The 13533-nt window shown below is 39.5% G+C and overlaps 1 protein-coding gene across 3 annotated transcripts; it reads left to right on the top strand.

Moving 5' to 3' along the window:
• The first annotated feature begins 1652 nt into the window (after window positions 1-1652).
• ddhd2 (DDHD domain containing 2) lies at window positions 1653-12966 on the top strand. 3 transcript variants are annotated; one of them, XM_058636983.1, is made up of 21 exons: window positions 1653-1842; window positions 1943-2075; window positions 3570-3724; window positions 4609-4798; window positions 5162-5355; window positions 5504-5593; window positions 5710-5830; window positions 5936-6025; window positions 6323-6464; window positions 6563-6771; window positions 6860-6921; window positions 7024-7137; window positions 7213-7308; window positions 7635-7805; window positions 7913-7939; window positions 8367-8522; window positions 8663-8765; window positions 9178-9339; window positions 9532-9642; window positions 11105-11273; window positions 11396-12966. In XM_058636983.1, the coding sequence occupies exons 3-21, from the start codon at window positions 3605-3607 to the stop codon at window positions 11475-11477; spliced, it is 2409 nt and encodes an 802-aa protein (XP_058492966.1). In that variant the 5' UTR covers window positions 1653-1842; window positions 1943-2075; window positions 3570-3604; the 3' UTR covers window positions 11478-12966. The 3 variants fall into 3 exon arrangements, with proteins under 3 accessions (XP_058492966.1, XP_058492967.1, XP_058492968.1); XM_058636984.1 differs by lacking the exon at window positions 7913-7939 and having other exon boundaries at window positions 1787-2075; XM_058636985.1 differs by lacking the exon at window positions 9532-9642 and having other exon boundaries at window positions 1787-2075.
• The last annotated feature ends 567 nt before the right edge of the window (window positions 12967-13533 follow it).

Here is a 13533-nt window from a genome sequence, read left to right as displayed (position 1 = left end):
TCCCTACCAGTGTCCTAAAATGCTGGGGGGGGTTTTCATCCAAAATGTTGATTATTGTGATAAAGAGCTAAGTAGATAGAGATAGTAGAGATACTCATCTCTGGTGTGGCAACCATACAGTTGGCAACTATAGAGAAATTGAAATTGGAAGTAATTATGGTATTAATGTTTTCAGGTGTCAGAAGAGGCAGAGTTATTAGGACTTTTTTTGAAAGAGGAACCGAGGTATAAACTTAGCTAAAAATAATATTCCGTAACCAATCCAAACATGCACCTTCTTTGAAATGAAAATGATTTTATATTTAATGCTTTTTTCACCCTAATAACAATAATAATAATATAAAAGTAATAATATTAATAATTAGGGTCTGAGTGCACAGAGCGCGTAGGAGTTATTCTTCTTTTTCTGATTCTTGTTCTTAGTATTTTTACAGAAATTGGTACACGCGTTAATCAGGTCAGGAAAAAGTCAATGAGGACTATGCCCCAAATCCTACAGGAAGGATATATACATATATTTTATTGCCAATTAAAAACAAAAAGTCTGACACCCTTTGGATGCATCCTCTATGAGTCATGACACTGAAGTCAGATTGAGGTGGAAAGGGGTGTGTGAGTCTTGTGATGCGGTTGCACTCTCGTTGTTATAAGGCCGACACCCAGTAGGTTCACATTTCTCACATACCTGGGAAAATTGCAGTTCAAACAGGCACTGAGGTTTCTGGGTAAGGCTGAGCAGGTGGATGCCACACAGATTTTTTTTTAACCAAAGATGGACATTGATTACGTGACATATCACCTGACACCTACTGTATGTTAGCGCCTGCTTTAAGTATAATCTCAGCTGGTAAATAACACGTGTCTGCTGTTTTTATACCTTATTGAGGACACGGATTCCCTTACCTTAACGATCGCAAATTAGTGCCTAACCCTAATTTATATAATACTATTTGTTAAAGCCAAAATGTGTGTCAAAATATAATTTTAGATTAATTAATTATTGTCTTGATCTATACACATCGTATTCTGCAGAGTGAAGAGAACATATTTGTTTATCACAGATCTGCACAAATGTCACACAGCAATCCTTTTAAATATAAAAATGACCATTCCCTCTGATATCGCAAAATCATATGGCGATCACAATGCTTGTCAAAAATAATCGCTATTAGATATGTATTCAAAATCGTTCAGCCCTACTCACAATGATATAAATACGTAGTACACACACAGATAAACTATCCACTGCATTGGTGAGATACCAATGAATACCATAAAGATAAAACTAATGTACAGCATAGTAGGTGTAATACTAGTCCGAACATGAAAAATATCTATCATGAAAAGAGAAAAAAAATGTAGTCATAACGATATATATGTAAAATAAGGGCTATATTAATTGAAGGTTTAAATACCCATTTATGCTGTATATGAGCTTTAATGGTTTATTTGTGGAATATATTTCACATAGAGAATCGAGGTAGTGATTAAGAACATTTCGGCTTGTGAATAAAATTATTAAAATAAAACAAACCTCACGTAAGAGCTTATGACGTCACTATTTGGGGGCGTTGAGCTGGTGAGGTTGTTGTGATTCGTGTTGCCTTCAAGTGCTCCCTGTAAATGACATGTTCATTTTGTTTTCTTTTTTTGCATTAAAGTTTGCAAACATAGATGGACACTTTTTGCATGAACCCACCTTGTTATTAATTTGTTCAGCTGAATTTTCAAGAAATATTCATTTTGTATGAATAATACAGTTTTACCCAACAGTCACCGGGCTCACAGCGGAATCGCGAGAGGCTAAATTCTCGGACATTATAGAAAACTTCTTACATACATGTGTGTCATTTTTACGTTTTTGTTTTTTTTAATTTACTGATAATGTAGTCATAATTGGTGAACAACAATCCTGTCACTGTCATATTTTCCGCGACAACAGAGAGTCTGACATTCAGTGCTTGACAAGAGGAGGCTGTCCTTGTGGCTACCGAGTTAGCTAGCAGTACGAGCTAAACAACGACAACAAATGTCCCGCACCAGCATCAAACATCTACACGGGTGTGAAGTTACCGGTGAGTTTGAGTAAACGACCGTGAGTGCACAGTTGATATTTTTTTATATTGTTCTATTATTATAATAAAAGAGTTTCTGAACGCCGGTGTCACCCCCTCGACCATCACACCACCTCTCAGCTAGCATGAACCGAAGGAAACAACCTTTGGCCTCTGCGATGTGTTTGCTGAATTCTGTGAAATTGACACAGAAACTAGAGACGCGTCAGTGAACAACTGTCAGTTTTAAATGAGGTATATTAACAAGCTCCTCATAATCCATCTGTGTGACCTCACGGTTAACGTTAGCTGTCATTAACTTGACTTGAACTTTATTGGATTAGCTGTCAGTGTTCAGAGGCTGGCTTGTTTTTTAATAAGGAAGCATGAATTACTAGACAACATCAGTTTGACAGGGTATTACGTGTTATGTTGTTGTAATTGTGTTGTGATATGGTCTTACAGCCTTCACTGCAGTTATGTGTTTGTGTTCTATTCTTCCTCGAATTACCTCATTGGGAGCATTGTTGCCACCAACTGGTGAATTAAATAGTCCTGAAATACGTATTATAACCCCCCGTATTATGTATGAAACTGAATATTTATTTCAAAAATAGTCTTCTTCTTCTTCTATGGCGAAGTACCACATTTTGAGCATTATCGCCACCGACTGGTGAAGTATACCTTGTTTTAAATCATGTATAAAGTACATTGAATATATATATGAAAATAGAGCAGTGTTTTCATTACTTTTAGATAGAAAAACCCCATTGAGCTTACACGTCATAGCAAATAGTAATTTAACAGTGTGTACATTCGGCTTGACATTGAAATTTCACAGTCACTGTGATAAATCAAATACACAGAAGCTGTTTAATGGTTCCTCGTTGTCTGTCTAATAAGAAAGAATGGAAGGCTGCAAGTGAAATCAGTTCAGGTATTTTCAGTTCAGTCTGGAGAGTGTTCCATGCAGAGGGAGTGGCAAAGCTGAACACTCTTTTCTTCTTTGAAGAAAAGTATACAAATATAAAGGAACTAAGCCAAGAATAGTCTTATAGATTAGTATTATAATAATGAAAAAATTACACTCCTTTAGGGTTTAATGGCAGCTTGCATTCATATAGTTGCATCACTGCCATCTTCTGGTGTCAGTTAATCCCTTTTAATGACTTGATATTCTTCTTATCAGTGTGGTTGCAAATTATGTTGTTTTCCTTCCCCCAGGGCAATAACTTAATAAAAAGATATATTGTGATAGAACAGAGGTCTCAAGCTCTAATAGATTCCATGTGGCCTGCCATGTAATATCATAACATGATGAAAAAATGGCCTTTAATCTGTCTGAGACAACACATTTGTACTTTCCATTTCAAGAAAATGTAACCATTGAATCCTTTAATACTGCTGCCACTCATTTATTTTTCCCCTTTCATAAAACCTCTTTCCCTGTGATTTAGTAAGTTTAATTTTCTTGTACATGATCTCTGTTTTTGTGTGCTTTTGTGTGCCCGTCAGGTCAGAGCTGAAGGTTTAGGTCCATTCCAGGCCTAATGTCATCCAGTCCCAGAGAGGAGGGGCGTCAATCCCAGGCTCCCCCAAACAGCAATACCCAAGAGCTCTTTTTCAACTCCACTCAGTCTGTGTCCCCAGGGAATACATCTGTCAATCTGGTGAGGGAAAACTGCATGTGTCATTCAAATGACTGATATTCGGGTTGGGTAAAAACCAGTCCTGTGACCAGGAGAAGAGAATGAGGAGCTTTCAATGGGTTTTGCAACAGAATTTCTTGAATTTCATACTCCAGACCATCTCAGATCCTCTACCTTAGGCCTCTCTGCACCAACCCCAAAACTAAAGGGGATGCTGCTCCATGGTACAACTTCCCTCCAACTCACAGCTACAATTTTTTTTACAGATTAGCCTTCCTGGTTTAACATTGACCAATTATATGTTAAATGTAGATATTTGAGCCTGAGTTTTTCTTTGTATCAATGTTGATATAAATGAATAAAATGCAAACAAGAACATTTAAACATGACCAGACCAGGAAATAAAGATCATATTGTAACCTCTAATGGAGAAATTAACAATAAATATGACACACAACCCAACACACACACACACACTGGACTGACCAAATATTACTGTTGCAGACACATTCCACTACGTTCTGGGTCTTGCACATTAGACTGTGATTTGGATTATGGATTTGTTTTCTCTGTTTGATGTGGGTGTTGGTTTTTGTGTCTAGCAGTGTCAGGCTATCTGTTTAGCACAATGAAGAAGGAGTAAAGAATAAGTTGGTCTTTGTGCTTCTGGCCAAGTGGAGGCCTGATGCTTTACTGTCTGCTTGTCCGCTGCTGGTCTTAGGTTCTTGGAGCTTGATGGTAGGGGGCAGACTTAGCTCAGACTTCTGTATTAACTTATTCTAGGGGCTGCAATTGTTATAAAGAAAGAAACATCAGGCATTTATTCTTTACTCAGTAACTGAGCGTCATTGCTGACTGAAATATTGATTGCACATATTGACTATGCTGGTATCATTCTTCTCCAGGTATTGCCTGTGGTGGACGATTCTTCTTCTTCAACATCCTCCTTGGAAATGTATGACATGGAGCCAGTCCCAGCTCCGTACCATGAAGTGCAGCCTCACTGGTTCTACTGTCGACGGGCTACTGACAATGCCTCCTGGCTTCCTTTCAGCAGAGAAGACTCTGACAAACTAGAGAGGGCCTGCGACACTGGTAAGGGGGAGTAGATACAATATTTAACATGTACATTCTGGTTATGTCTTTACATTGGTTAATGTAAATAGGGTAGTTAGGTTGGGGTTGTTACGTGAAAAGACAGAGTAGAATGTCTGTCTGTCCACCTGTCTGGCTATGTTTTTCTGAATCGATACAACAAGTTTCCTGTTTTTCGGTTCTGTTTTACAGAATTAATCAGAAATAATAATCCTTCCAGTTTCAATAGGGTTCTTGCAACCTTGTTGCTCGAACCCTAAATATTCCTGATATTCCTTTTTTTTCCCCCAAGTGAATACAATACATTTACTTAGGCTGTACATTTATACATTATACGTTTATCTATACATTTACTATTTGCAGCAGGAGATCAGGAGGAGGTAGTGGTGATTGCAGTGGACGGAGAGCGGTATGACGTTCATGTCAAAGAGAGGAAATGCTACGCTGTGTACTGGGAGCAAGCTCCATCTGAAGTCCGCCGCTGTACCTGGTTCTACAAAGGAGATAAAGACACCAGGTTCCTGCCGTACCCTGAAGACTTCAGCAAAACCCTGGAGGTATTATGATACAGAGGCTAATCCTATACCTACGCTGGTTCCCACAGCATTTAACTTTGTTATCTTCCTAAACCTCTGCCTCTTCATTACTCTTACACTTTTTATCACTTGTTATATTTAATTCTTCCCACATCTTCCAAATTTTCAGGAGGCTTACATGATAGCAGTGACCTTGGACGAATGGAAGAGAAAGCTAGAGTTTCCCACAGGAGAGACTGTCATTTTACACAATCCCAAAGTAAGGCCTGATGTTAAAGTACCACAATGTATAGTTAAACTGAATGCATGACAAAGCTTCACCTCAAGTGAATGCATTTAAAAGTTGTTTTCCTCTATAACATCCTCCTCACTCAGCTGATAATGCAGTATCAGCCTATCGGAATGCAAGATGAGTGGATGACCTCTCCCTCAGAGCAAACCCGACCTCGAACAGTCAAGAGAGGTGTCAACAACATCTTTGTGGAAATACCTGATGGTATGGATATGCGTGTTCCCCAGGAATCATACTGGGATATAAAAGAATTCACGAAGACTACCTACAGTGAACTCTTTTGGCTTCTCTGTATATTTGTGTTCTCAGGTGAACCAGAGAAGGTGGACCATCTTGTCTTTATGGTGCATGGCATTGGTCCCGCTTGTGACTTGCGCTTCAGATCCATCATACAGTGTGGTAGGTGTGTGTATTTGTAACCTTTTTAGGACCCAGTAGTCCTGATTGTGACCAAAACCTGGTTCTAATAAGGCAGAACCACATTTCTGAAGAACTGGTTAAATCTAGGGCTAAGATTTCAGGGTTGGGGATAATGCTTTGTTTTGGCTGGAATTGAAGTCAATGGAATGTCTAAGAAGATTAGCTGTGCAAATCTGCGTGTGTGTGTGTGTGTGTGTGTGTTTTTTTTGTTTTTGCTTGAGGTTGAAAGTAGAGGAGGTGCCGTATTTTTGAGTCCCTGTTATCTTGTCTCTCCAGTAAATGACTTCAGGAGTGCTTCTCTGTCCCTCCTGGCTTCCCATTTTAAACGAGCTCAGCAGGATGGTCAGGTGGGCAGAGTGGAGTTCCTGCCTGTCAACTGGCACAGCGCTCTACATGGGGATGCCACTGGTGTGGATGAGTAAGTATTGAGAGTGAGAGTTAACAAAACAAACAGTGTTTTAACTTACTAAAAACTCTCTTGCTTACCCACATATTATTTTCACCCTCCCTCTCCAGGGACATCCAGAGGATCACTCTCCCCAGTATCAGTAGACTGAGACATTTCACCAACGACACTCTGCTGGATCTCTTTTTCTATAACAGCCCCACCTACTGCCAGACAATAGTGGACACAGTGGCCTCAGAGATCAACAGGCTGCTCATCCTCTTTAAACAGAGACACCCCGATTTCAGTGGGGCCATTTCAGTAGTGGGCCATAGCCTGGGTTAGAGATGCAGAAACACACACATGCAGTCATAAAACAGCAGAATGTTGTTGCTGGGTTTCCAACGTTTCTGTCTTTCCTGCTTCAGGTTCACTGATCCTGTTTGACCTGCTAACCAATCAGAGGTCTGGATCAGAAGCCAGAGATGGGGTATGGTGGTTGTTACATTATTAGATGATTTACTGATAAAATTGTGCCTTATTTCTCTCCACATAGATAAGAAAAAATTTAATTTCTTTTGCTGTGCTTAAGGTGCCGTCTGCTGAGCCACGCCATCTGAACTCTTTGGAGCAAACTCTGACCAGACTGGGCCTGCAGCAATACCTGGATACACTGCAGGCTGAGAACCTGGACATGGAGTCACTGGTAATACACACATACAAGTGACAAACAACTACAATCGAAATGATTATTTAATAACCGTTCTTTACCCTCTTTTAGGCTATGTGCAATGACAGTGATCTCAAAGATTTAGGAATTCCCCTTGGACCTCGGAAGAAGATCTTGAACTATTTCAGGAGGAAATGGCTTCCAGAGGTCAGAACTATCCTGAGTATTGAATTATTTTTAGGATTTTTTTTAGGAATTTGATTGCATTTCTCTGGATGTAGGTTATGGCACAAGAAATAAATGATAACATTTCTCTGGCCAGAATGGAAATGAGCTTCCTTGGCTAAGGTTTTGTGCCATATCTGACTGCTTTCTCTAGTCTGTATTTGTACCATTTCAAATGACTAGAATATGTCCAAGATTATCCATTCCAAGCAACAGTGGACATTTCAGTTGAAGCCGGGTGATGACGGAGCTTGTCCCTATAAAGGGTCTTTATGACATAAATAATTTGTGTTTTTTGCTCCAAACAGGATTGTAAGAACGGTACAGTGCGTCTGGCACCAGGTTTGCAAGTTGCACCTGAAGTGAACAGAGATGGTGATGGTAACCAGTTTTCCGAAGTGAACCAACCGCACTTCCACAGGGCACAGTCTGTCACCAGTGCTGTCGACTATGAATACTTTGACATGGGCATCGGACAGGTAACACACATGCAAGCAGATTTGGTTTCAATATTTATGCTTGAGAGTAGCTTAACGCTTCGATGCATCAAATTCCTGCTTCTTTCCTCCCCTGCTTGCCTGGACAGACCAATGGAAGCATAGCCAAGGGGCAGGTGTGTCTCATATGGTGTCCCTGTGCTCTCTGGCTCTGTCCTTAGCTCTCCTTGACCTCACTGTGTGTGTGAGTTTCTCTTCATACACAGTCCAGTCTAGGAAAACTCAAGACACCTGGTTTATAGTGGCTGTTTTAAGTCACATTGTGCTGTGATTGAGGCCATGTTTGTCCCATTGAGTCCAATGCCACACACATTGTCTGTGCCGTTCCAGCCTTGCATGAGTGCTCAGTTTCCTGGTCTCCTCCTCACTCACTGTCACACACCTTGGCTGTTGTCTTGACATAAGAATCGCTCATCTCAGTGTTTTTAAGCATTCCAGTATTATCTCATGTCCATCTGTCTCACTGGATCTGTACAGTTCCTCTCAGAACATAAACTTGGTTTAACGACACGCTTATGTATGTCTACTACTTTTTCTACCCAGGTATCTATTGATTACCCACAGCTTTCATTCCAACCTCAGACATTTTTTGCATTTGGCTCTCCTATTGGAATGTTCCTCACTGTCCGTGGGCTCAAACACATCGATCCAAACTACACCTTCCCAACCTGCAAGAGCTTTTACAACATCTATCACCCGGTGAGTAATTACATATTTGCAGCGCATTAGGAATCCACTCACTTTTGTCTGGCACAGTTACAGCATTTATCAATATTAGTTCTCTTCCTACACAATGAAAAAGGTCATCTGTTCATCTCTTCCCGTTTATTGCCGTGTAGTACGACCCTGTGGCCTATCGAATAGAGCCCATGATTGTTTCAGAGGTGGATCTGCAGCCCATGCTAATCCCTCACCATAAAGGTCGCAAGAGGATGCACCTGGGTATGATTTCCTTTCTGTTTCAAAGATATAGTTTGTCAAAATTCTGCCGTCATGTATCCATAAGTGATGAGACCAATGTTGCAAATTCTGTTGAGTCTTGTAATTACATTTGCCAAAACACTCTTTAAATCCATATAAATCCATATTTCTGTTCAAGGTAATGGCGTCATCTGCTTTACATGTGTCTGCTGTTGCGTCTATGTCAAATACCTCCAATGCATCAAAGTGAGGAGGGAAATATTTAGTACTACTTGCTCACTTGACAAAGTACAAACACACGAGAGAACAAAACAGGACAACAATTTCCTTCCCGATATCATAAACCTCGGTCTTTAGGTCGACGGAGAGCAGAAAGCACATACTGCATTGGAGGGGGCTTTTGCTAAATCATAATTTCTGCCTCTTATTGTAGAACTGAAGGACAGCCTGACCCGTATGAGCATGGACTTGAAGAACAATGTCTTGGGATCGTTACGAACGGCGTGGCAGTCTTTTTCTAGACTCCCTGTCGCTGCACTGCCCCCATTGGAGGAAGGAGAGACTACACCAGAGAGAAACCTTGAAGAGACACCGGGTAGACAGATGGCTTTTGATTGTGTTTGTGTGTGTGTGTGTACATGTTGCGTGTATGTGAGCGAGTGTGTCTAACCCTGTGTCCTCATACTCCTCTCGTCCCTTTCTGCATGTTGCCACCCTCCCCTCCTCTCTTCTTCTCTATCTGGTGGTTGCTCTGTCTATCCCTCATCCCTCACCACTTTACCTTCAGCCTTAGCCTCACCATCAGTCGTTGCTTCTTCTAAGGAGGAAGAGAAAAGTGCTGATTTTTGGACTAAAATACTGGAGTGGCCCAGGGCCCTTAATTTGCATTACTTCCAAGGTAAGCCAGAATAGAGAATAAAAGGGAACAAGTAAGTAAATAAAACATGTTCAGCTTATTGGCAAGTGCTTTGTGATCTGATTGGTGATCAACTAGTTTTCTCACCACTCTTACAAGTCTATGATTCAGTCTTCTACACAATATTTATATTTCATTTCCTTGGCTTGAACCGAGAAAGTTTGACATAATCTTGCCTACTATCATGCCTACTAAAATATGCTGCTTCATGTGCACTATAGTTTAAAAGAAAAAGCCCTTTTTTGACTTTCTTACACAGAGCAAATGATATGTAATGTATGGTTAGTCCCATGGTTCCCAACCTGGGGTCCAAGCCCAGAGGGGGGCACCAGAGATCATTTGGGGGGCACAGAGCGTTGTCCCAATCCCAATCACACACTCTATTAGATAATCAGAACTCACTTTCACCCAAAGTAAAACTTTTTTTGTTCTGTTGGTCCACCTTTGAATTTATTAAGCTATTTATTACCCACACCTCTGTGGCCTCTGAACGTCTGTGACTATTACTGCATAAGCAAGTCTCGTCAGGTCACTTAGCAGCTATACCTGATCGTGTTCCTATTGTGAAAACAAAGCAATATCTCAAGAGTTAACCTAGGTTTCGATTTTATGGAAGTTTTTATCCATATACTCTGTGAGAATAGGAAGAAAAACCTGCTGTAATACAAGAGGGGCTTCAAGGGAAAAAGGCTGGGAACCACTGGGTTATTGTTGCATTTTCTCACTGCCTCTCTGTTCCTCCTTCCACTTACCTAACTGAATCTGTACAATAACTGCATTACTCAAGCCCCCCCCCCCCCCCATACTATCCTCCATAGTATGTGCTAGTACATGTCCTGCCCTTTTTTTAAACCACCTGGTGTAGTGAAACTCTCTTACATAAGTGAAAGGGAATGCAGTCGCTGTCAGAACAGACTGTAAATTATAAATAACACATTAAAGGGAATCCTGTCACTGTTTATCCCACAAGCTTGACACTGTAGTTCCCTTGAAAAGGGAGGTGGTGACAGGGGAGTTCTCTGTTTGTTGTTCACTATTAGTTGATGCTAATTCTTATTCACACTGGACCTTTAAAATCTCCTCTTAATCCGTGGCAGCGTTGTCTCATTCGAATGTCTTCCCTATCAACTTTCGATGGTACTTTCTGTGCCTACCATGGTGACCATGGGTAAAGGGGAATCAGGGTTCGATTCCAGAGAGGGAGCCTGAGAAACGGCTACCACATCCAAGGAAGGATGTGGAATAAACTTATAACTTAAAATTATACTGGCAATTAAAGTTTTCACATAATTTCATTTTATCCCCTTTAATAAACTGTTTTTGTTTTTAGGGGCTGCTATCTTAGTTTGATATTTCTTTCCATTAAGCATTTTCTACATTTGTTAACAACCGTGTGGCAGTATGAAGGTAAAGTGAATCTGTTTTGACTTCTGTTTTCATGCAGGAGTGTGTGAGGAGACCGAGTCCTCCGAGTCAGCAGAGCAGAGTGAGCATCCAGAGATTAAAGTGGGGATGTTGAATGGAGGACGCAGGATTGACTATGTGCTTCAGGAAAAACCCATTGAGAGCTTTAACGAATACCTGTTTGCCATCCAGTCACATCTGTGTTACTGGTGAGTCATCGTTCATATTCAAAACAGAGGTGTATTACAGTCAGTTTACTCTTGTGTTAGTGATTGTTTTCCCTTTGTTATATCATATGTCATTTTGCTGACTTTTTGTCCTTTTTTTTCAGGGAATCTGAGGATACAGCTCTACTGCTGCTGAAGGAGATCTATGAGAAGCTGGGTGTGGCCTTTGAACAACCACAACTGTAATAGGATTTAGCAGCTATGAACTAAAATGGACTCTAATCTGAAAATGAGAAAATAAGAACCAGATGACCAAGCCAGAATGCCTTACGCCTGGATTTTACCTGAGTCTTCCAACAGTGGAGACTGCTCGGCTGTGATCTTGTTTCAGACATGACAGTTTAAGTTTAGAATTTACAGTTTTGGTGGCCTCTTGATGCTGCTGTAACTCCCACTGGGTTTGGTGTCTGATAGTTTCACTGTCATGCTCCTGGTAGGTCTTTTCCTTTTTGGTGGAATCATGGTCCATTTTTCTTTACTTTGCACTTTAATTTCCCAACAATTGCTGATTGGTTGTGGTTGGAGCTGCAGAATAAAAGCCTGCATGTCCAACAGGATTTCATTTCATGCGCACACATATACTGCTATTTATAAAAACCCCATTTTGAAAATTCTACTATATAATTTTATATATTTTGTTGTCGTGTGTACAGCATCCAAAACTACAAAGGAATGTAGAATTATAATTCACCATAGATGCTTTTAAAGCTCACTTAATAAATACCCATTTGTCTGTCACATGTTTTTACGGCAGCTCATTTTACATTTCAGGTGAAGTTCTATACTGAGTGTAAATGAGGGTGAAGTGCATATTTACCTTCCTAAAACATTTGTTTTTCATTTGGAATATGAATTCCAGTTTGTTTGTCTCAACTGCACTGGAAAGAGTTGTATTAGAAATGAATACAGAAGTGCAGGTGATGACAGGATGTATGCGCATGCGCGGCTGATAACAGTATTTTGTAGCAAACTTAACACAAAGGTCGGGTCCACGTTCTCCTTCATCATCATCATGTCCTCTCGGCTATCTTTGCTGTACACACATACAGCAGTGAATACACTTATCTATCCCATAATATACCAAGACAGAGTGGGATCTGACTAATGTTTATAAAAAGCTAAGGGCCAAATCATACATGCTGCTCCTCATCTGTTCCTTTGTGTAAAGGTGTATAATTCGAATGACCATTTCTGTCTGCATTGCATGTCCCTCTTATTTTTTTAAGCAGGAATTATGAGAGCTGTCAAATTAAATTTTATGAAATATGTTTGAGAATATAAACAAATACATTATTTAGAAATAGTTTGCTTTAAAGCTTATCATATTTATTTTATAAAAAAAATAAAACTATATATATATATATATTTAAAAATATCCAAAGTATCTTTCATGACACCGTTCTGTTGGTTTGATTTAACTTTAAATGACTGTATATTATGCATTGTTGGGGTGTTTACAGCCTCCACTACCAAAGCTCGGAATGACCTGTATGTAACATCCGCACAATTTACGAAGAACCAAATGAGGTTGTTAATTTTCTTTTTCTTTAGATAAGCACTGAAGACCTAATGACTTTGCTGAAATACTTTTCTTTGACTTCACAATTGTCTTCTGTTTCTGTAAATGTTAGTATAATAAAGCAGGACTGACTAGTTTCTGCTTCCTCTTTCCTTACGTTAACGGCTGTTTTCGTCATTTGATACACGTCACTCTAAATGTTCTGCTTTCTGAATATGAACTCCATGGATATGGTTACGTGTTACATGTGCCATAATAAAACATAAACGTCTGGATTCTTTTGGAGTTCAGTGAAGTGTGCCTGTGCTGCATTTGAAAAAAAACCCAAAACAAAACAATAAACTGGCAGTTATAGTTTTTAATCATGTTGACGTTAAATGTGTTCCCTTTTTATGTGAACAATTGAATAACCCAAAATTGGTAATTCGGTTGATAGATTAACAATCTTTTTCGTCATTAAATTATCAAGTTTTTTTTAAATTTAAAATCTGATTTAAATCAATGATGGCTCATACGACTTATTTGTGTCCAATAGTAATATCAGGGCCTTGAATATCTACCAATCACTTATACAGTCTTTTTAAAAATTATACTTGTTTTTATTGCTTTATGCTAGGGAAGCATTTATGAAAAATATAAATATGATTTATATTTTGGATAGTATTGGGATTTTTCTTATTATAATATCAGAATTTGTGGTTTTTAAAAAATCTTTATAGACCA

This window comes from Solea solea, chromosome 8 (assembly GCF_958295425.1).
Source record: "Solea solea chromosome 8, fSolSol10.1, whole genome shotgun sequence".
Lineage (NCBI taxonomy): Eukaryota > Metazoa > Chordata > Actinopteri > Pleuronectiformes > Soleidae > Solea > Solea solea.
Note: the sequence above shows the minus strand (reverse complement) of the source record. Positions and strands in the feature narration are given on the sequence as shown.